General features: G+C 43.1%; 1 protein-coding gene across 1 annotated transcript in view; it reads right to left on the reverse strand.

Annotated features, from left to right (window-relative positions):
- The window catches only part of hltf (helicase-like transcription factor), a 68,522-nt gene extending 44,788 nt beyond the window's left edge, over window positions 1-23,734 (reverse strand). Inside the window, exons 1-8 of the mRNA XM_078564248.1 lie at window positions 23,592-23,734; window positions 21,600-21,828; window positions 13,784-13,950; window positions 11,037-11,170; window positions 9,317-9,417; window positions 8,669-8,743; window positions 3,914-4,105; window positions 2,940-3,035 (exon numbers count right to left, since the gene is read on the reverse strand). Of these exons, the coding sequence (XP_078420374.1) occupies window positions 2,940-3,035; window positions 3,914-4,105; window positions 8,669-8,743; window positions 9,317-9,417; window positions 11,037-11,170; window positions 13,784-13,950; window positions 21,600-21,827 (993 nt within the window). The 5' untranslated portion in view covers window position 21,828; window positions 23,592-23,734. The remainder of the gene's footprint in view (window positions 1-2,939; window positions 3,036-3,913; window positions 4,106-8,668; window positions 8,744-9,316; window positions 9,418-11,036; window positions 11,171-13,783; window positions 13,951-21,599; window positions 21,829-23,591) is intronic.
- Between the last annotated feature and the right edge of the window lie 428 nt (window positions 23,735-24,162).

A 24,162-nucleotide genomic window follows, 5' to 3' on the forward strand; every position in this document is an offset into this window, starting at 1 on the left:
CTCTTCACCATGGACGTCCAATCCCTCTACACCTCCATCCCCCACCAGAATGGTCTGATGGCTCTCCGCTTCTTCCTTGAACAGAGGCCCGAACAATCCCTATCCACCACCACTCTCCTCCGTCTGGCTGAACTTGTTCTCTCACTGAACAATTTCTCCTTAAACTCGTCTCACTTCCTCCAAATAAAAGGTGTGGCTATGGGTACCTGCATGGGCCCCAGTTATGCCTACCTCTTTGAGGTATGTGGAACATTCCTTGTTCCAGTTCTACTTAGGCCCCCTCCCACAACTCTTTCTCCGATACATCAATGAAGGTTTTGGTGCCGCTTCATGCTCTCGTCTAGACCTGGGAAAATTTATTAATGTTGCTTCCAATTTCGACCCCCCCATCACATTCACATAGTCCATCACTGACACTTCCCATCCCTTCCTTGACCTCTCCGTCTCAATTTCTGGTGATAGACTGTCCACCAATATTCATCACAAACCCACCCGACTCCCACAGCTACCTCGACTACAACTCCTTACACCCCGCTTCCTGTAAGGACTCCATCCCATTCTCTCAGTTTCTTCGCCTCCGTTGCATCTGTTCCAATGATGTCACTTTCCAAAACAGTGCTTCTGACATGTCATCCTTCACCAAGGTTTCCCAACCATGGTGGTTGATAGGGCCCTCAACCGTGTCCGACCCATTTCCCGCGCCTCTGCTCTAACACCTTCCTCTCCCTCCCAGAAACATGATAGGGTCCCCCTTTTCCTCACTTTTCACCCCACCAGCCTCCACATTCAAAGGATCATCCTCCGCCATTTCCGCCAACTCCAGCATGATGCCACCACCAAACATATCTTCCCATCACCCCCCCAATCCCGTCGGCATTCCGTAGGGACCATTCCCTCCGGAACACCCTGGTCCACTCCTCCGTCTCATGCAATCGCAGAAGGTGCAACACCTGCCCCGTTACTTGCCCCTTCCTCACCATCCAAGGGCCCAAGCACTCCTTGCAAGTGAAGCAGCGCTTCACTTGCACTTCTCTCAATTTGGTCTACTGCATTCGCCGCTCCCAATGCGGTCTCCTCTACATTTGAGAGACCAAACGCAGACTAGGTGACCCTTTGCGGAACACCTTCAGTCTGTCCGCAAGCATGACCCAGACCTTCCTGTCGCTTGCCATTTCAACACACCACCCTGCTCTCATGCCCACATGTCCATCCTTGGCCTGCTGCAATGTTCCAGTGAAGCCAAATGCAAACTGGAGGAACAGCATCTCATCTTCCAATTAGGCACTTTACAGCCTTCCGGACTTAACATCGAGTTCAACACCTTCAGATCATGAACACTCTCCTCTATCCTCACCCCTAAATAAGATCGCCTTAACCTCTCAGTGGATTTTTCCAATGGGGAGCTGCTGGTCAGGCCGTTTGAGATGGAGACTGGAGCTGGAATTGGCCTAGAGCATTGTCTAGTCTGATCCACATTCATGAGGCAAGTTCTTTCTCCCTTCCAGGGTTAAGCAAAATGTAACTCATCCCACGGGATCAAAAGGATAATCCATGTAGAAAATACCACACACACACTGCTACAAATAGGGAGGGGTCTTCACATGTGAAAGTTGAGGTCAGTTATGGAAAGCAATGGGATATCTGACCTGATCCGCAATTGTCTACTTGCTGCTTACTCAATGTGCCATTTCCCAGTGCAAATATTCCTCACTTTCACAAATGCAAAAGTTTATCAAACCATATTAAGTGATAAAGAAATCTGGTAACATCACCAGCTTAACCGGTTATAAGAACATTTTCTTGAAAAATTACTTGAAAATACTCCCATTTACAGACAAAACGTGACAAGAATGAAATACTTTGTTTTATGGCATATTAAGGTACTTGTTTCCTTATTTCGACCATGGTATATATGATACCACTGAAACTCGCCCAGCTCTTTTAAAATTCATTCATGGGATGTGGACGTTGCTGACTAGGCCAGCATTTACTGCCCATCCCTAATTGCCCTTGAGAAGGTGGTGGCGAGCCAAACCGCTGCGGTCCATGTGGTATAGGTACACCCACAGTGCTGTTGGGGAGGGAGTTCCAGGATTTTGAACCAGCGACAGTGAAGGAATGGCGATATATTTCCAAGTGGTGGTGTTCCCATGCATCTGCTGCCCTCGTCCTTCTAGGTGGTAGCGATCATGGGCTTGGATGGTGCTGTCTAAGGAGCCTTGGTGAGTTGCTGCAGTGCATCTTGTACGTAATACGCACTGTAATTCTTTTACTACAGGGGAGGCAATGGCGCAGTGATATTGTCATTGGACTAGTAATCCAGAGACCCAAGGTAATGCTCTGGGGAGTTGATGTTGGAATTTGAATTCAATAAAAATCTGGAATTAAAAGTCTAATGATGGCCATGAAACCATTGTTAATTGTTGTACAAAGCCATCTGGTTCACTAGTGCCCTTTAGGGAAGGAAATGTTGTCTGGTCTTACCTGGTTTGGCCTACATTTGACTCCAGACCCACAGCAATGTGGTTGACTCTTAAATGCCCTCTGAACTAGGGCAACTAATGTTGGCCTGGCCAGCGACACCCACATCCCATGAACAAATAAAAAAAAATAAATGCTACTTTCACAGCTTAGTATTAGTGTTAGTGGCCAAGCTATTCATCGCAAATAAAATCTTGTCAGGTGGGTTTGGTTTGCAACTTTGATTGGAATCACTTTGCGTTTATATAATTAAATTTGCTGTGTCCTGATCATGTTTTGTATTTTTAACCTGTCTTGCAAAATTGAGTAGTTGCCCTGAAATTGGTGGTTAATAGCCCAAACCTCAATTTAGTGAACTATTCACCTAAAAAGTAGTAACAATCTCTCGTCAGTAGTGCTCATTAAAGGTACTTAATACAAAAAAACTCAAATGATAGATCATCTGCTTTAACTCATACCTCCTCCAGCACCACTTCTGCATATTTTTCAGTGGGAAGTGGCTTCCCCTGGTGAAAATTCGTAAGGATGACTGCAATAGTCGACAGTGTTTTTCCCTAGAAAAATGCAAAAAAGTCATTTCACAATGAGGCATGGAAACTTTTTAAATAAAGGCTTTTCTCCCAGTTAGAAGTAAACTGCAATCTGTGAATCAATAAGTGGTGATCATGCTATAGTGCAACTCCCCCAGATCAAAAGGTATATCACGGAGACTAGCCTCATACTGTAGTGGCGGTGAGAGAAACAATATTAGAACTTCGGAGGCTGAAGGCTGCATTTTGGCACTCAATTAATTCTATGTCTCACACAGTGTTGGCTGCAATATTTCGTCTAATCTTTCTATGTTATGTGTAGCCTGTTTGTTGCACTGTGCAGTCCCTTTAAGATTGCTGCGTATTAAAGCATCTTAAAGGGAACCTGATTGTGTACAGCCTGTTTGATATCTATGCAGTGTATTTCAGATTGTTGAGTAGCTGCGTGCTGGTTGTCCAATTACATTTTTTTTCCCACTAGATTGATCTCTTCTCAGCTACAGACTGTAACAATTACTTCCTTTGTGATTCATTTCATACAAAATGCTTCCAGTTCTCTGTGGGTGAATACGTATGTGTCTCATTTTCCATACAGAAAGTGCTCTTGATTCCACAGAGGGAACCACCACGTCCTGACAGAAACAAACAAGAGCTCTTATCTCTTTCCCTTCAGTATGGTGCCACCACTCCTCTCCCCAGTCTTTCTGGACAGAGGTTGCATCTTTGCTCTTTTCCTTCCCCAATTCTGGCTATGGGTGTGGCGTGTCCTTCCCCTCACTCGCTGTCCAGCTGGGGAGGAGTCTGCTGCCTTTTGTTGATATTTTGAGTACAGAATAATAACTGAACCTCGGTTTTTAAAAAAGCGAAGGCCCCAAGTCACACTGACAAAGGTAGATAGTTACCAAGCCCATGTCATCAGCCAAGATCCCTCCATGGACATTTTCGGGTCTCTCCTTCTCTGCAAAGTTTGTCAGCAAGTTATAGTACATGTTGTTCCTCTGCTCCCAGAATGGAGGCAGATCTGCATTGTTCTCCCTCAATACCATCCAGGCCAATGCCTGTTTCTGATGAGGCAGCAAGGGTGTACGGACAGCCTGTTAACACAAAATCAACTCATTTCAATCTAAAATATCAGTCCGTAGGTCAGGTGGCAGAAGCCATTTGAAGCATCTGCAGCGCTAACCGTATGAAACTCCAGACAACTTGAGATGCTGAATCCGTTCAAAGGCTTATCCCACGGTTATTCACAGGCAGCACTGGCTGGGGATTCATAGGACCCTCAGTGTCTAGTTTTCAGCACATTTAAACGCATGGATTTTAAAAAAGAAATTGGGCCCAACAGACCTTCAAATTCCTGGCCAGCGCTCCCTGTGCTGTCTGTAAAACCAATCCTAATATGCCCATGTTGAAAAACAAACATAGGCTAGTGATAATAAAGCAGGATTCCAGAATATTTTATAAAACAGGATGCCACAATTAGAACACTCCCCAGAAATTTATCTAAACATTTTTCTTCTGTTAAAAAACTGGCAACTTGCAGTTGCACTGCCAAAGTCAATTTCTTTTAATATACACAATGCTAATACATTTGGATGAGAAAATTCAGAAACTCGCCAACAGCATCATCTACTTCCCAGAGTCCGCAACCCGCCAGCTTACGGAATTTCCAGTTTCAATCTCAAAACACCGACATAAAAGTCACAGATTTGACAGACCTGGCTCTCAACTCTGAATAAGAAGGTTGTGCATTTATGCCCTACTCCATAATCTAAATGAACATTTTATTGCACTACTTAGAGAGTGTGGCACTGCTGTTGGTACTGTCTTTCAGATGACACTTTAAACTGAGGCCATTTTACCCTTTTAGATCGATTTAAAAGGTCCCACAGTATTATCTGAAAGAGAGCAGGGGAGTTTCTGGTCAACTGTTATCCTTTGACCAACATTGCAAAAAAATGTCATTGATAAGTAAGCAATATATAAATGCTAGTTCAATCGCTGTTCTTGGTCTTCTTTCTATCTATATTAATATATTAGAAGTCCGTCATTGTGCTCATTTCGCATGCATCATATGCCCTCTAATACTTTTCTGTCATTCTTTCAGTCATGCTTGTCTACCCTGCTTAACACTTAGACCTATTCAATATGTTGATCTACCATTGAATTTCCCCAGTTCAGTCTTTGCAGTGACATTTGCATTCGGCTTGAAAAAAATCATGCCCGCTACCAAAAATCTTCACCTCTCCTTCCACGACCCTACACCACCCATTCCTCCCTACTCATTCTGCTTACTTCTTTGTTGGTATCACAGATATACCTTTACTACGTGAGCTCAGTACTGGGAACACAAAAGGGCTTTCTGAACATTGCTCTGGGCAGGTCTGTCACTTAGAGCAATGCGCTACAGTCTACAATTACAGTGTAACCTGGTACACACTTTAAATCACAGGGTAATTAAGGATGAGATAAAGAAGGCCATTTGGTGATCACAGTGCATAACGGCTCCAGCATACAGCTGCTTCTTAAATGAATCCAAGGTTTTTCCCTCCACTAATTTATCCAAGAGTTCATCCCATTTATTGATCACTTTGTGTGACAAAGTGATTATACATGCATAGCTCAAATACAAGCAGTGCCAGACAAGAGTAAGAAACAGTGTGGGGGGAGAGTAAGAGTTTCAAAGCCAAAGTTGGATTACACCAAGAATCAGCAATGAGTTGCTTTCCCTTCCTGATGGATGTTGTAACTGAGCAAGTGAGACAGCAAGTGCCATGGTCAATGATGTTTGATACTGAGTATGTGGTGGGGATGATGAGAACATGGCGGAGTATCTGGAGAATTGGAGAAAAGCACTGGAAGGCAGTAAACCAAAGACCCAATTCACATACTGTTAGTTTGAGCCTAGAGAAGAGGATCAGAGTGAAGGTGTAAAGATTATGGGTGAAGGCTTGGAGGAAGTAAGTAGTTTTAAGTACCTGCGGTCAGTGGGAGCAAAAGGTGGAAATACAGAAATGGAAATTAAGCAATGGATTAACTTTGGTTGGAGTAATTGAAAAAATGCAGCGGAGTGTTATGCGATAGAGAAATAACACTTAAGAATCTAAAAGACAGTCGTGAGACCGGCCTTGTTAATTAGTGCAGAAACTTGGGCAACATCAAGAAGATAGGAACAATGACTGAATACTAATGAAATGCAGATGCTGAGATGGATGGGTAGAGTGACAAGAAAGGACAGGAACCAACACATCAGCGGAACAAAGGAGTATGGAGCAGAAGTGGGCCATTCAGCTCTTCGAGCCAGTTCCACTACTCAATAAAACCATGGCTGATCTGGTCCGGTGAAGATAGTGGGAGAACTGAAGAAAGCAGCCCAGAAGACATTGAAATGGTATGGTCATCTGTTGCGGCGAGATGACATGTGGTGAGGTGAGTGATGGAGATGGACTGCCAGGAACAAGAGGAGGAAGGCCTAATACCAGATAGAAAGATACAGCGGTGAGAGACTTAAACGCAGTGGGGTTGGAAGAGGAATGGGTGACTGACAGGAGGAAATAGAGATGGATGAGCAACCAGCATGGTGCGATCTCAAGCAAAAAGGAAAAAGAAACAGGCCACTCGGCCCAACTGGTCCATGCTGATATTTATGCTCCCAATTAGCCTCTTCCCACCTCTCTTCATAACTATCTGTTCCTTTCTCCCTCATTTGCTTAACTAACTTTCCCTTAAATGCATCTATGCTATTCATCTCAACAACTCCATGCGGAAGCAAATTCCACATTCCCACCATTTTCTGGTTAAAGAAGCTTTTCCTCAATTCTCAACTGGCTTCATTGGTGACCAGCTTATATTTATGACCCATAATTTTGACCTCACACTCACCCATCCCTCCCACAAGTAGAAACATCTTTATGCCTACCTGGTGAAACACTTCCATAACCACAAATTCACTATTAGGTCACCCAACAGCCTCCTCTGTTCAGTCTTTCCTGATCAGTATAAGCTCTCAACTGTAGCATCATTGTAAATCTTTTTTGCACCTCCTCTAATGCCTCTACATCCTTTCTATAATATTGAGATCAGAGCTATGCACAGTACTGTGTGGTTTAATCAAGGTTCTGTACAATTTTAACATAACTCCTCCAGTATAGCATGATAACAATATTACATGAACAATCTGTGCAATATAACATTTTCTCAAGATTTTCTTTTTATACTTGTAGAATGATAGGTGCCATTTTGGCACAAGACAGTGCAATAGCCATCTGTTTGGGCAGCTATGCAAGAGAGGGATTTCTATAACATAACTGGACAACTTTAGGCAACAGAGTGGCAGCTGAGGAAGATCAAATCCTAGCCTGAGTCTTGCTTGCAACCATTGATGAACAAACAGAACTCAAGAAACATTGATGATCAATGTGAAACACTGGTGATTGACACATGGGATATTTTAACTTATAACTAATTTGAGTCCATATTCCATTATCCTACGCTTTAAAGTAATTTTCCCATTTTACCCCTTCCATTCCCTTATATCTCCGTAATATCACCTCATGTCGAGTCTTAAAAGCTTAATTCTTCACTCTTTCCTTTAACTAAGACCTCAAATACTCAGGTCAGCCCTCTGGCCTTTCTCTACTACTGCCTCCAACGCTTGAACGACTCACTCACAACACTGGACATAGTACAAATTGCTGCCAAATGGAGCATGATACAGTTTGACCACATCTTTCTTTGACTTGCATCCCACTTGCTATACTTATCACATTCTACTGCACTTATTGATTGTTGTTCCAAATGACAAGAGTGTTTCCCAGCTAAGTGAGCACTTTTCTAAATATTTTGGAGAGCAAATTGATGCTTCACCTCCCCACCATCTCCTAATTCTTCCACCCATGCCTGAACCCATTTCCCCACTGCTGACCTGCCACCAACAAAAGCTTCCAATTATTTTGTACCAGACCACAAGCCTAAATTCCTTAAACGTGCTTACTTCATTAAAGGCCAAAGCACAAAATCAACGACACCTTGCATTAATATAGTGCCTTCAATGTGGTAAAGTGTCCCAGGATACTTCAAAGGAGATCACAGCACCCTGCACTCTTAGTATTTTCATCATTCACATTACCTTCTCCAATAGCATGTGAACAAGTGTAGCTCCAACAACTCAAGAAGCTCAACACCAACCAAGACAATGCAGCCTGCTTGATTGGCACCTCCTTCACCACCTTAAGCATGCACTCCCTCCACCACAGATGCACAGTGGCAGCAGCATATACCATCTACAAGATGCACTGCAGCAACTCACCAAGGCTCCTTCGGCAGCACCTTCCAAACCCACAACCTCTACCACTTAGAAGGACAAGGGCAGCAGATGCATGGGAATGCCAGCACCTGCAATTTCCCCTCCAAGTCACACACCATCCTGACTTGGAACAATATCACTGTTCCTTCACTGTTGCTGGGTCTAGATCCTGGAACTCCCTTCCTATCAGGCCTGTGGGCGTACCTACAACACGGACTGCAGCAGTCCAAGGCAGCAGCTCACCATCACCTTCTCAAGGGCAATTAGGGATGGGCAATAAATGCCGGCCCGGCCAGTGACACCCACATCCTATGAACAAAAAAAGTTTTTAAAAAACGACACTGGTGAATCTGACCTTAGCTGGCTCCATTTCCCGAGTCTTGTCATGTTCTTTCAGATCTTCGAATATCTTGTCAAATTCATTCTTGAGCTGTAAGAACAAAATCTGTTTATTTAATACCTGTCCATTTTATCCTGAGGCTCTTGGGGTAAAGAAGTCACTGTCGCAAAGCACGGAGCCAGAGACCAGGAAGGTCCCTGGTCGATCACTACATTGTCCCCAGTTAAGAAAACTCAACAGGGGCAAGCCATTAGTGGAGATTGTTAAAAGTAACGCCAGGCCTCCTGCTGCGGATCACCATTCTGCATTTCCTGCTGACAGAATTCACATGCAGTGTTGAGGAAAGGCAGGATCAGGCTTGGGTTCACCTGTGATACCCAAAACAAACTTACTGATATTCACTATCCAGGAACACACATGAACAACCATACAGTCACGGTACCCTGTGCCCTAGGAACCATGACAGCCGAACGACTCCATGAAGCTCTGGTTCTACCTTAGAGCATTGATCCACTAGTATTTGGCACTTATAATTTCTATATAAATTTCAACCTCGAGTTATATTTTCATTCCAAATGGAGATATGGCCAGGAGGTTTGTGAAAAGCAGTGCGGGAGATTGCTGTTATCAACCGAGGATTTGCAGTTTAACAAAACATCTTACCTGTTCAACTGTCATCTGCACAGCAGTGTGCACAGGAGCTTTGTAGCTTGGACCAGGTCTTGCAGATCCCATTCCAGACCACATCTCAGCAATCTCACCACCTAAAAAGAACTTCCAGTCAAACTGCTATATTGGTTGATAATAGTTCCTATCAACCAAATGGAGTATTATCCATAGTTCATCAATTGATAGGCAATTTACATTTAGACAACAATATACAGGTTTACAAAGTGCTTCACAGTTGAGTGCCATACTAGGATTGGGGTGGGGAAGATGGTATGCTCAGGGGAAGTGATCAAAACCGCAGAAGGTGGTGGATAAGGAAGGTTTTGTAGGTGGAGATGGGGTTTAAGATGAAATGATATAGAGGAGGAGTTTAGGAATATAGGCCAGATGACTGAAGCTTCCCCAACCAATGGTAAAGCAGATGGATGTACAGTATCACAGCCTTGGTTCAGTGGAAGCACTTGAGTCAGAAGATTGGTGAGTTCAAGCCCATTCCAGGGTCTCAAGTACATAATCTAGCCTGGTACATCAGTGTAGTACTGAGGGAGCAATACATTGCCTGAGGTGCAGTCTTTTGGTTAAGATATTAAACTGAGGCCCAATCTGTCCTCTTGGGTGGAAATAAAGATCCCACAGCACTTTTCCAAGAGGTGGAGGTAAGTTCTCCCGGTATTATGGCTATTGTTTATCCCTCAACCAATAAAAATATATTATCTGGTCACTTATTTAATTGTTGCTTCGAGAAACTTACAATGGGTAAATTGGCCACCACATTTCCTACATTATGGTGGTGCAGTGGTAATGTTGCTGGACTAGTTATCCAAAGACCCACGCTAATGCTTTGGGGGCATGAGTTCAAATCCCACCACAGCAGCTGGTGGAATTTGAATTCAGTTAATAAATCTGGAATATAAAGCTAGCCCCAGAGATGGGGACCATCAAACTTTCATCGATTGTCAAAAAAGCCCACCTGGTTCACTAATGTGCTTTAGGGAAGGAAATCTGCCATCCTTACCTGGTCTGGCCTACATGTGGCCCCAGACCTACAGCAATGTTGTTGACTCTTGACTGCCGTCTGAAAATGACCTAGCAAGGTCAGTTCAAGGATTAGGGATGGGCAACAAATGCTGGCCTTGCCAGCAACGCCCACATCTCATGAATGAATAAAGAAATAGTGGGTGCGTTTCAAAAATACTTAATTGGCGGTAAAGTGTTTTGGGTGCCCTGAAAGCCACTAGAGAAATGCAAGTCTCTCTTTCTTGGTAAACCACAGTTGGGAGAGCAGAGGGCACAAAGCTGAGAAAGTTCTGAATGGAGTTTGAGGCAAACACAAACACATGATCTTAAAGAAATGAAGATGGCGTGTAACAAGATGTAGTGCTCAGAAGGAGAAGGTGCCAGCAGTATGAAAGGATACCCAAGATGAGACTTGCTGAAAAGAGCCACTCCACCATGGCAGGTGGTGGCGAGCATAGCTGAGCAGAGAGTTTTCAGGAAGGGGGCCATGAACTATAGTCCCATCTAAGCCATGATGCCAGTGTTTTGACCAAGACTTGGGTGGTGACCCCTTACCCCATACTGAAGACTCTCTGGCTGGCTATACTTTAAGGTATCAAGACCGTGGAATGCAAGAGCCTATGTTGAAGAGTCCCAAAACAGTCAGGCTACTTTTTTTTTAAAAAGTGGTTGTCTGATTCAGTCAACCGGTATTTACCTTTTGTGGGAGGTGCCAGCTTAAACCCATGTCTCCTCAACCTTTCCAGAACAGTGTCACGGTTTTCCTCTTTTCCCCAAAATGAAAGCTGCACAGGCATGGTGAAGACGTTGTTAGCACCATAAGGAACGACCCTATTAGGAAAAAAAACACAGTTCTCCACAACTGCAATGATTCACAGGCATTTCTCCCTCTGCCCACTACGCCACCCCAACAGCACTGAAATTGCACAGATCCTTTTATGGTTAATAAAACAGTAGCTGACAGCAACCTTGTGGCTTTCTTGCCAATTAGAAACACAAAACAGCTGGCACACTGGGTCACATCACTGTCTTCGCAGGTCTAAGAAACTGCTGGCTTCACTTCTGGCCAGGCACCTGGCGGGAAGGGGGCGTCAGCACCATATGAAGCAGCTACTAGGAGACAGGTATCTCTTCCTCTCCGAAAACTGGCACTGCAGCATAAAAGCTCAAGTGCGCGCTGACTGAGAACATTAATGTAATTAGGCCATGACGAGTCCCAAGTCATTCTACATACAAGATGTTATTTATCAAAGTGTCACCACAGAAGTCTGTAAACTAGATAAACTTGAAAAAAGGCAAGTGCCTGGCAGTACTCATCTTCCCCATATCAAACCACCTTTAGTCACTTTTATGGGTTTTGCAATTTTTTTTTGTCTCCTCTGGGGTGAACTCTGACAGTTTAAGTTGACCCCCACCCCCCTCCCCCTTCCCCTCCACCAACTACAGCAATTTTCTGCAGCAATAGCTGATGGTACGTCAAAGTGGAAATGCTACTGCTCTGTACATGAAGCGACTGCCAATATTGAGATGGAAACACTCCCAAAGAAGCACCTGGATCTATTTACTGCCGATCTCTAAACTATACCAATTTGGAAATGGTGATAACAGGTCGATAGCCTGTTTTACACACCAGCCAAATTTCTTTTAGATTCACTTCATACGAACGCACAAATTAGGAGCAGAAATAGGCCACTCGACCCATCAAGCCTACATTCAATAAGATCATGGCTGATCTGATTGTAACCTCAACTCCACATTCCCACCTATACCCCCAATAACCTTCAGTCTAAAAGAAAATCAGGCAGAGAGTTAAACAGAGTTAATCCCTGGCGACTAGTTGTCACGGCGGGGGTTTTCCGGCCCCATCGTGCCGGACCCGCCGTGGGAGAATCAGCGGCCCAGCCAAAAGTCCATCGACTTTCGGCAGGACCGGACGATCCCGGTGGTGGGTGGGGCTGAAAAATCCCGCTCTACTTTTTTTTTTACACACTGCCACCGAAGGTCATTTTCACCATAACCCCAGGCACCCCAACCGCCAGGTCCACAATTCAGTCTTATTTTCTCCATGCAACCTTCACGCTCGTTTTCTTCCGACCCTTATAACTCACCAGTTGTTTCACAAAAGTAAATTATCCCGACAATGACACATCATGGGCACCATTAATGGCGCAGCACAGAATTAGCAGCTTTATTCAGTTAGGCCACTGTGGAAGGTGACAAGTCTGTTGGCCAACTTCACAGCTGTGGCTGCAGAGCGATGCGTAAAACGTGTTGATGGATGATCTCCTCTAGTGCGCTCATTGTAATAAATTTGCAAACTTTATCAGGTTTATGATTTCATTACACACAGCACACAGGAAAATCTGGCAAGCTTTTGGTGTGGAGTAAAGAAAGAGCTTACACTTATTTAGGACCTTAGCATGTCCCTCATAGGCACTTCACAAGCAAAGATTTACTTTTGAAGTGCAGTCACTGCTGTTAGGTAAGGCACTGCTGTCATGGTTGACAGTTTGCATCCAGAAAGTTTCCATAAACAAGAATAGGGTCAAAGACCAGTTACTTTATTTTTAGTCTTGTTAATTGAGAGGGGAATGTTAGTCATACTCTGGGGGAACAGAATGCTCTTCAAATAGGATCTTTAATGTCCGTCCAAAAAGTCAGACAGGTTTAAGATTTCATCCAAAAGGGCGCCAAGTGCAACAGTGCAGCACCTTCTCAGTTCTGAACCCGAGGGTCAGCCTAGGTTAGATGTTCCAAGTCCTGAACCCACATCCTTCTGAATCAAAAGCAAAAGTGATACCAACCGAATCAAACTGACAATATGGGGAAAAGGATGCTTTCTTTACATCCAGCCTGTGACTGCATGTCCCATGCATGCCAATGGCTAATCACTCATGGTACAACGCGTTGTTGTACCAATGTACTGAGCACCACAACAGTACAAACATTTACTTTGGCAACTGTCTGCACTTAATATCACCACCGTCAACACCTCTTTGTCCTTTTGTCTATGACATCTTTGGCAATCTCTTCTTTGCCTCTACCTATCACTGGCCCTCTATCCAACTCTACTTGTCCCACCCCCCCACCCTTAAACCAGCTTATACTTCACCTCTCTTCTATTTTTCCTTAGTTCTGTTGAAGAGTCATACGGACTTGAAACATTAACTGTGCTCCTCTCCGCAGATGCTATCAGACCTGCTGAGTTTTTCCAGGTATTTTTATTTTTGGTCTGCACTTAATATTTCTGAATCTCAAATCAGGCAACACAAGGCAAAATGCTTTCTTTCACAGATTTGATACAGCAATAGAATTTATATTAACATTTCCATCTTCATACAAAGTTAAACACTTTTTCCAAAGTGCTACTAGAATTCGCAAAACGTCCGCTCTGAACAATGTCCCTTGGTGTTCTGTGGCTCAGAACTGAACATGTTTACTTACCCTTCAACTCTGGCGAGTCTATTATCCAAGATGAAGGCCAAGGGTGCTGCCAGCTCCCGTTTGATATGTCCCACCTGAATACCATTCACATTATTTACTTGGACTGCATTTCTGTCGTAGGGGTTGTTTGGATCTCGTTGAAGTGCAACCATTTCATTATTGCTCACCTAGCACAAGTTTTAAAAGAAAAATGTTACTGAAATGGCATCTCCATATTAATCAGGAATTCTACGTTGTTATATCTCCAGCACAAGAATTTCATGAGACTATGCTTCTGCTCGTACATGCATGGACACCCTGAAGAGGAGATTTCCACCAGCAAACAAGCAGTTTTGCAAGAACAGCTCTTGTTGGCAGCACTGGACAATTAGTAGTGCTTAAAAACATTATAAAGCCAATCTCAAATTAATAAATCCTTAATAAACTCACAATATTGGACATAATTTGCCCATAGATCAAGATTAACCATATGCTCAGCTGTTTATCTTAACTAGTCAAATTGAAAACTTGGACATAATTTACCCATATGTTCAGTGTCTTTTTTACGTACTTAGAATCTAATTAATGGACAACAATATCTAGGGTACTAGGGCTAGGGGACATAGATATAAGAATTTGGGCAAGAGATGCGGGTGGGGGGGTGGTGTCATGAGGAAGAACTTTTTCTTACACAGCGAGTGGTAATGACTTGGAACTTGCTGACTACGAGGGTGGTAGAAGCAAAGACATAGAAACATAGAAAATAGGAGTAGGCCATTCGGCCCTTTGAGTCTGCTCCACCATTCATTATGATCATCCAACTCAATAGCCAGCTCCCGCTTTTTCCTTTGATCCCTTTTGACCCAAGAGCTATATCTCACTCCTTCTTGAAAACATGCAATGTTTCGGCCTCAACTACTTTCTGTGGTAGCGATTTTCACAGGCTCACCACTCTCTGAGTGAAGAAATTTCTCCTCATCTCAGTACTAAATGGTCTACCCCGTATCCTCAGACTGTGACCCCTGGTTCTGGACTCCCCCACCATTGGGAACATCCTTCCTGCATCTACCCTGTCTAGTCCTGTTAGAATTTTATAGGTTTCTATTAGATCCCCCCTCATTCTTCTGAACTCCAGTGAATATAATCCTAACCGACTCAATCTCTCCTCATATGTCAGTCCCGCCATCCCAGGAATCAGTCTGGTAAACCTTCGCTGCACTCCCTCTATAGCAAGAACATCCTTCCTCAGATAAGGAGACCAAAACTGCACAGAATATCCCAGGTGTGGTCTCACCAAGGCCCTGTATAATTGCAGCAAGACATCCCTGTTCCTGTACTCGAATCCTCCTGCTTTGAAGGCCAACATATCACTTGCCTTCTTTACCGCCTGCTGCACCTGCATGCTTACCTTCAGCGACTGGTGTACGAGGACACCCAAGTCTCGTTGCACATTTCCCTCTCTCAATTTACAGCCATTCAGATAATAATCTGCCTTCCTGTTTTGGCGACCAAAGTGGGTAACCTCACATTTATCCACATTTTACTGTATCTGCCATGTATTTGCCCACTCACTCAGCTTGTCCAAATCACACTGAAGCATCTCTGCATCCTCCTCACAGCTCACCCTCCCACCCAGCTTTGTGTCATCTGCAAATTTGGAGATATTACATTTAGTTCCCTCATCTAAATCATTAATATATATTGTGAATAGCTGGGGACCCAGCACCAATCCCTGCGGTACCCTAGTCACTGCCTGCCATTCGGGAAAAGACCCATTTATTTCTACTCTTTGTTTCCTGTCTGCCAACCAGTTTTCTAACCACCTCAATACACTACCCCCAATCCCATGCGTTTTAATTTTACATGCTAATCTCTCATGTGGGATTTTGTCGAAAGCCTTCTGAAAGTCCAGATAAACCACATCCACCGCTTCCCCTCATCAACTCTACTACTTACATCCTCGAAAAATTCCAGTAGATTTGTCAAGCATGATTTCCCTTTCGTAAATCCATGCTGACTCTGTCCGATTCTGCCACTGTTTTCCAAGTGTTCAGCTATTAAATCTTTTATAATGGACCCTAGAATTTTCCCCACTACCGACATCAGGCTGACTGGTCTATAATTCCCTGTTTTCTCTCTACCTCCCTTTTTAAATAGTGGGGTTACATTAGCTACCCTCCAATCTGTAGGGAGTTTCAGAGTCTATAGAATCTTGGAAGATGACCACCAATGCATCCACTATTTCTAGGGCCACTTCCTTAAGTACTCTGGGATGTAGATTATCAGGCCCTGGGGATCTATTGGCCTTCAATCCCATCAATTTCTCCAACACCATTTCCCTACTAAAACTGATTTCTTTCAGCTCCTCCCTCTCACTAAACCCTGTGTTGCCCAACATTTCTGGTATGTTATTTGTGTCCTCCTTTGTGAAGACAGAACCAAAGTATGTATTTAGTTGGTCAGCCATTTCTTTGTTCCCCATTATAAATTCCCCTGTTTCTGACTGTAAGAGACCTACATTTGTCTTCACCAATCTTATTCTCTCCATATACCTATAGAAACTTTTACAGTCAGTTTTTATGCTCCAAATCCTCAGGTCTGTTGTTTTTCCTGACCAATTTGTGTGTCTCAATTGATGATTCCAAAAGGAAGTTAGATGGACACATGAAGGGAATAAACTTGCAGGGCTATGAGGATAGAGTGGGGAATGGGACTGACTAGATTGCTCTACAGAGAGTCGGCATGGACTCAATGGGCTGAAAGGCCTCCTTCTGTGTCATTGCAACTATCTAGAATTTGAGCACAATGCTCATCCACACTTGTGCCATAGGTGCCAGAGCATAGCAAGAGAAGGCAGCAATTAGGCTCCGGATTTTATTCTGATAAATAAATCTTTTTTCATCTCAATTTTCTCCTCTTTGATTCTAGCTCCTAAAGGAGCAAAATCTTAACAGGTATGGTTTCATATATTGCTAAAGTTGTCATTTTTCATATCAAATGCTGGTCAGTGGATGGCTGGAGGCTACCCGATCACAGTAGCATTACAGGCAAATCCAATCCGGTTCTCACCCAATGATCATGGGTATGGATTTTCTAGCCACAGTACGTGGTTAAAGATTAGCAGCAGAGCATGATTTTTTTTCTTCTGCCCAGAAAAGCAATGCAGCACCTCAGCTGTTTGGCCAAGCTAACTCAACACATAGTTGGGACCAAATCTGTAACCTTTCTAGTACTTGTAGCACAGCCAGACACCCAGGCCCAGATTTTGAGGCAGGAATCACAAGTCAGGCCATTTCCCAAAGTCATGACCCCGATTCCTGCCCGACATTGCCTACCCCATATGCTATTTTCATTGCTGGGTGGCGGGGATGGGCTGGAACTGGGGCTGTCGCCTGCCAAGGCGGCGGCCTGGGTTGGTTCCCTGGGACACCAGCCCATGTTGGTAGCTGAGTGTGACGCCCCCTAGAAACTAACTTTCCTACCCCCCCATACCCACTCACCCCCCCCCCATGCCCACTCACCCACCCCTCATACCTCTTCACCACTCATGCCCACTCACCCAGTATCCACTACCTATAGAACTCTTAAATCATATAAGAGCATTGGGACATCTTTGGGATGCTCATTAAACTGTTAAAACAAACAAAGTAATTCATAAACCACTTCAATAAAAATCCTTTTAAATGATCATAAAACTATCAAGTTAAATAACCTCAATGCCCCCTTAGGAGCTGTGTCAATAACCTCTGATGAGCTGAATCCATTTGTGGGGTTTGAACTCAGCCAAGCATTCATAATAGGATTCCATTGCCTAGCTGTGTAAACAAAGCCTCCAGAGCTGAATGTATTAAAACCTTTGAAGTCTTTGAAAAAGCTCAGCTATCTGTTCAAGCTTGAAAGCAGGGAACATATGTCTGAGCGGCACATCGAAGAAAGAATTAAAGTCACAGGGGAAAACTGAAACAATCAAATCTGAATATCAATATTGTTCAAAGTGGAAGAGTACTTTATCCATTGGTTAATGTACTCTAATGCATCAGAACACTTCTCCACTTTCACAATGCTGGTCAATTTAATGGTTACTTATCTTTTCTAAGCAAATTCCTATCATTAATTACTGTATTAAAACAAATTTAAACTTATCATATACATCACATGACATTGTGAACTTCCTATCAAAAAGTCCCGGACTCCAGGCTAGAGCTCCCCCATGAGATAGTGCGAGAGAACATTTGAATTTCCATCTCACATAGAAACACTGGTCATTCTGGAAAAATAATCTCCCTCTTCTTCTCCATTAAAAAAAACACTTCATGTTTTAGCAGATTCAGAATCTATGTTACAATCAGGGCAAAATGAAGCTGATAAATATTCACAAGTATTGTCCATGAAATAATGTAATTTTTGTCTATCTCATATTTGAAGAACTTGGAAATGTAATAGACAATGAGATAGGTAGTAACAGACTTCTGGGGGACCCAGTCAGACTGGTGAATGGGCAAACTCATGGCAGATGAAATTTAACACAGATGTGTAAAGCAATACATTTTAGTAGGAAGAATGAAGAGAGGCAATTTACACTGAATTATACAATTTGTAAAGGGGGTTCAGGAACAGAGACACTTGGGCTATATGTACACAAATCTTCGAAATATGTCAGGACACGTTAAGAAGGCTGTTAAAAAGCATATGGGATCCTTGACTTTATCAATAGAGCCACAGAGTTCAAAAGCAAGGAAAGTGTGTTAAACCTTTATAAATCACTGGTTAGGCCTCAGCTGGAGTACTGTACTCAATCCTGAGCAACTCACTTTTGCAAGGATGCCAAGGCCTTGGAGAGGACGAAGAACAGCTTTGCTCGAATGGTATCGAGGTGAGAGGATCAGTTATGTGGAGAAACCACAGAAACTGAGATAGTTCACCTCAGAGCAGGGGAGATCAGAGGGCATTTGATAAAGGAACTTAAAAGCATGAATGGTTCAGATAGAGTAAATAACGAGGAATTGCTCCCAGTAGCAGAAGTATCAATAACCAGAGGACACCTATTGAAGGTGATGGCAAAAGCGCCAGAGGTTGGTTCCTCTTTTGGCTTTTTCCATGTTACATGGGACCACCACAATCCTGGCTGATCACCTTCATGTTAACCATCATTTTTGGATTTGGTGGTTTTACAGCCAGATGCCCTTCCTGCCGCTAACTCCCCCTATTTACCTAGGCTAGTGACCGGCACTGATACACACTGGCTTGCCTACACCAATGGCTGAGCTCTTTCATAGCCAACAAGTCCTGGAGTGGGATTTGAACCGGGACCTTCAGGCTCAGAGGCAGGAGAGTTGCCCACTGAATCACTCCAGCTCCCGGCAAAAGTACCAGAAGTAATAGAAAAAAATTCATTTTAAATATACTTGGTGAGTTGTGATCTTGAATGCATTGCCTGCAAGGGTGGTGGATGTAGATTCAATAGCAACTTTCAAGGGAATGAAAGATTTTTTAGTTTTTTTTTACAGGGCTATAGGGAAAGAGAACAGGAGCGGGGTTAATTGAACAGCTCTACTAAAGAGTCAGCATAAGCATAGTGGGCCAAATAGCCTCCCTCTGTGCTGTATCATTCTATGGTTCTACATTAACCCTTGCTTTAAAATAACAAGATTGATGAATTTTGGAACATGTATTTTTTGGTAATATCGCACAGAGCAGTTTTATTCCAATGGGCATTTTTTATAGGAAAGAGGGAGAAGGAAGGGAGCAATGGGAACTGCCATTTTAAATAATGAGTTCAAGGGAATGAAGGGAACAAAAACTACAATAGCAAAAAGTAGTAAGTAGATAATAAAACTTCAAAGCCACACCACATCAGTTACAATTTATTCCTGGGCTATCACTGATGCAGGACAAATTGGTTCTGCCAATGTCTTTATGCTTCAGAGAGGAAAATCAACAAAACGCGAGAACATTTAATAATGTGGTCTGCAAGACCAAAAAGTATTATGGTGCAATGTAGAGGATACATTTTCCTTAATTGTTTTTAAATAGAACTCATCAGCCTAGATTTTTCCAATCAACCTATTTTAATGAGTAGCCATAACCCATTTACATGGGTCACAGCATTCAAATCTAGGCCACTTCATTTGATTTACACAAATGATGGGTTATCAGATATACTGGTGTCTATGAGGTTCTTTGCACAAAAAGACAGCAAACGCCTGAACAATTCTTTTAACTTATTCATTCGATGAACACAAATACAAAAAAAAATCAAAAGGAAAAATGTCAGTCTTTACTGAAAGGCGATTAGAATTCAAACGTAAAAAGGAAATGGTGCTTCAGTTGTACTGAGGCTTCTTCAGACCCGATCTGGAGTAATGCGTTCTGTTTTGGGCACTTCATCTCAAGAAGAATACATTGGCCTGGGAGGTGAAACAGCACAGATTAACCAGAATGATACCAGGCTCAATGAGTTAAATTAGAGGGGCAGGTTATGTAAACCTGATCTGTCTCTCCATGAGTTTAGAAAGTTTTGTGGGAGCTTACTGAGGTGTTTAAAATGATAAAGCAATTTGGTAAGAGTAGATATAGCGAAGCCATTCCTTTGGGAAGGGAGTTCAAGAACAAGTGACTACAGTAAAAATTAGAGCTGAGCCTTTGGCAAGCCAGTGAAATGAGGAAACACTTTTCTTCCACCCCGCACTCCCACCATGTCCTCCACCACCACCACCACCACCCCCAACCACTCACACACACAAACAAAGAGTAGTAGAAATCAAAGGAACATGGGTAGAATTTTAAGACTGAGGTGAAAAGATTTCTTATTAGGCAAAGGTATTCATGGATAGGGACCCAAGGCAAATAAATGCACTTGATCTACAGATCAGAGAAGCCCTTAAAAAATGGAGACAAACAAAAATGGAGACCCTCGTCCGAAAGGTAATGCAAAGTTGCAATCAGATCCATGAAGTTATTCAAAACAATAAACTGCAGATTTTACATTGCATCATTGAGGCAATTTACTTTTTCGAATACACAATACCTTCAATTTGTCTGGAAGGCTCTTCGTAATAAGCAATTTCTATACCTGCATGTACTCCAGTTAAATATTGGGAAGACCGAAGCCATTGTCTTTAGTCGCCACCTGCACCCTTGCCATTGGTTCCATCCTTCTCCCTGCCAAATGTCTAAGACTAAAACAGGCCGTTCTCAATCTTGGTGGGCATTACACCTCGAGATAAGATGTCGGCCACATATCCACACTATCACCAAGTCCCTATCCCATCATTTCGGTGCTCGCTGACCTAAACTGGCTCCCAGTCAAGCAACGTCTCCATTTAAAAAAAACCGTCACCCTTGTTTTCAAGCCCCTCCATGGCCTGACCCCTCCCTATCTCTACAATCTCCTGCAGCCCCACAACCCTCAGATATCTGCACTCATTTAATTCTGAACTACTGAGCAACCCTGATTTTAATTGTCCCACCACTGGTTGCTTTGCCTTCCGTTGCCTGGGCTCCAAGTTCTGTATTTTTCTCCCTACGCCTCTCCACCACTGTCCCTCTCTTTTGTCCTTTAAGACAGTCCTTAAAACCTACTGCTCTGACCGAATTTTTGGTTATCTACCCCAGTATTGCCTTATGTGGCTCAGTGTTTAAACATTTAAAAGGTTTCTGTGGTGCGTCTTGGAACATTTCATTATGTTAAAGGTGCTACATAAAGCTTTGTCATTTAATCTCTACACTTGAATTGATACGTCAATTGGTTATTGCACTCTTCATACAAGACAAACTAAAAATTTAACTTAAGTACAGAAAGTTAATAGTACACTGCGTTAGGAGAGGCAAGTCTTACCACTCCAGTGTAATAACGCATCCCAACCACATTCCCACGTAGGTTTCCAAATAAAACAGAATCCAGATCCTCATCTGGTGCTGCAGCATCATCTGTTAATGTACGATTTATCATTTGGGATAGCGACTCTTCCGGATCCGGAGCAAAAAGGAAACTGCCATCAGAAAACTGGGATGCAGGTCTTCCCCCCAGATACTGGGAACTGTACCAATTCCGCCAGAACAACATGCTATGGAAGGAAAAGAAAACCAAGTGTTATCTTATTTGTTAGAATAACAAGCTATTTAAACGAAGAGAACGTCAAACTGTATCACCACATACACCATGAAGCATAGCAAATTCTTGTTGCTGTGCACATCACAAGCTCTTAGTTTTAAAAGAGCTCCTGTATGATTTTATAAACAAGTTCCAACTTTTCTTTTTAAATGACCTGTGACGTTTAAATAACATCTCTCAGCACGTACTCCTATTTTTTTTGGTAAAATATACTATATTGATAAAATATCTGAAAGGACATTGCAAAACATTTTAAAATGGCCATCACAAAAAGTGCAATCATATTCAACTTTTCCACATAGATTATGAGGTGCTTCAATACAATCAATGAACATTACAGACGTTTCAATATAGTCATTACAGACAGGCAGTCCAATGGTATTTGAGTTAGCGGCATAGATTATGTTGCACTCTGAGGTGCTTCAATACAATTATGATACATGTAGAATTCACTGCATACATCCCTTGTGAGTCATACAGCCCGAAGGGTCTATACAATTCCCAGCCCCTTGATGCACTATGGCAGAGAGGTCTTAGACAGCGAGCTTTCCCCATTGCACCTTTGCGGCGGCTGCCCCAAGCTTTAGTGCGTCCCTCAGCATGTAGTCCGGGACCTTGGCATGTGCCAGTCTGCAACACTCGGTCGGGGACAATTCTTTGCACTGGAAGACCGACAAGTTTCGGGAAGATGGTCTCATGTCTTCTCCTGGAAGTACAGTACATTGACCACTTTTTCACTTTCCAATGCCCCAGGAAAAGATCTTAAAAGAAAATAAAAACTTTGCTACACCTCTGGCTGGGGGAAATTAAATAAGAGCAGTTCAAACTTAACACTTTCAGAAATGAAATGCTTCCTAAATATATTATGAACAAGGATGAAAACACTCTTCGCATGCAGATTTGTTGCACAGACTGCAGAGCCCATCCTCCAGCAAGTGTTTTGGCAGAGCGTGGGGGCATTCTGCGGACACTGACTCTTTCAACACGCAGTGTTATTTTGCTATTCAAATACCTACACACAAAATTCTTGGAGTCTGTGAAAGGGTTTACTTTCGAGGTCAGCATGAACACATCACTAGCTAATAGAGGTTTCCTTGGATATTCGGAATTAAAAGCTGTTTATAGACGATGTCCGTTTAGCGTGTTTAAATACATTTTTAAGGGAGGAGGGCGCCAATAAGGAACTCTGAATAATATGTTCTAAGATTTGCATCTTTGACCCAAGGGACCTGGACTCTGGATTTGATGCAGATTACAGACTCGAGTGTAATGTCGGTCCAGCCCCTTTACTCGTGATTAAAAAGCGACTACATTTCGCGGTTGGGAGTAATGATGAAAGCTTTATGTGCTTTTTGTCATTCCAGTTCTCTCGCAACACCCTGCACCCCCCCCAAAAAAACAAAATCTCCCGTTGGCTCTTACTGACAGATCAGGCCCCAAAACAAGGCTGCTGCTGGTGAGTCACTCTAAGCCTCCACCATCTCCATTCCGCCCCACCACCCCCCTAGATTTGACATTTACCCTGGATTACAAATCTTTTAAGCAAAATATATATGGGATGATGTGAAGGCAGGCTGCTTTGCGCATATAGCACAGTATTCAGCCAGAGCCCTGTGTTTATACAGAGCACTGCAATAGGCCAATCCTTCTTAAACCACTTTTTTTTAAAAATCGCAGCTCTTAAACCGCAACGCAAACATAAAAGCTTTATTCTACCTCTGCAAACAATGGAAAATCTTCAGCACAAAGTCAAATCTTCCCTCCTGTCAGTGATTTACAAACAAAAAGGCCTTAAAATAAATCAACATAAAGCCACCACTCCACAACACCACCTCCTTTACTTTCGTATTCGCTGGCGCGGATTGACAAGGGTCAATTGATTGGCAAGGGTTTCAACCATACACACCGGCCCCTCGCCACTTATCGGCCTATCAGAGCGGAGAGGGGGCGGGGCCGCCGCCACGTTCTGCGTCAAGAATACATGAAATAGATACTTTGTGGCAGCCAATCAGGTATCAATTACCGTTCCAATTCATAAAGACAGAATGTTGCTATCTGCACTGCCTGTCAACATTATGAAACATGCTGAATATTTTTAATCCCAATGCTGGAAATATTCAACAGGTCTGACAGCGTCTGTGAAAGAGAGAATCCAGACCTGTGACTTTTCATTGTCCTGAAACATTAACCCATGCTTCTCTCTTTCACAGATGCTGTCAGACCTGCTGAGCGTCTCCAGCATTTCCTGTTTTTATTTCAGATTTCCACCATCCACAGTACTTCACTT

The sequence above is a fragment of the Cetorhinus maximus genome, chromosome 19 (assembly GCF_964194155.1).
Source record: "Cetorhinus maximus chromosome 19, sCetMax3.hap1.1, whole genome shotgun sequence".
NCBI classification, from domain to species: Eukaryota; Metazoa; Chordata; class Chondrichthyes; order Lamniformes; family Cetorhinidae; genus Cetorhinus; species Cetorhinus maximus.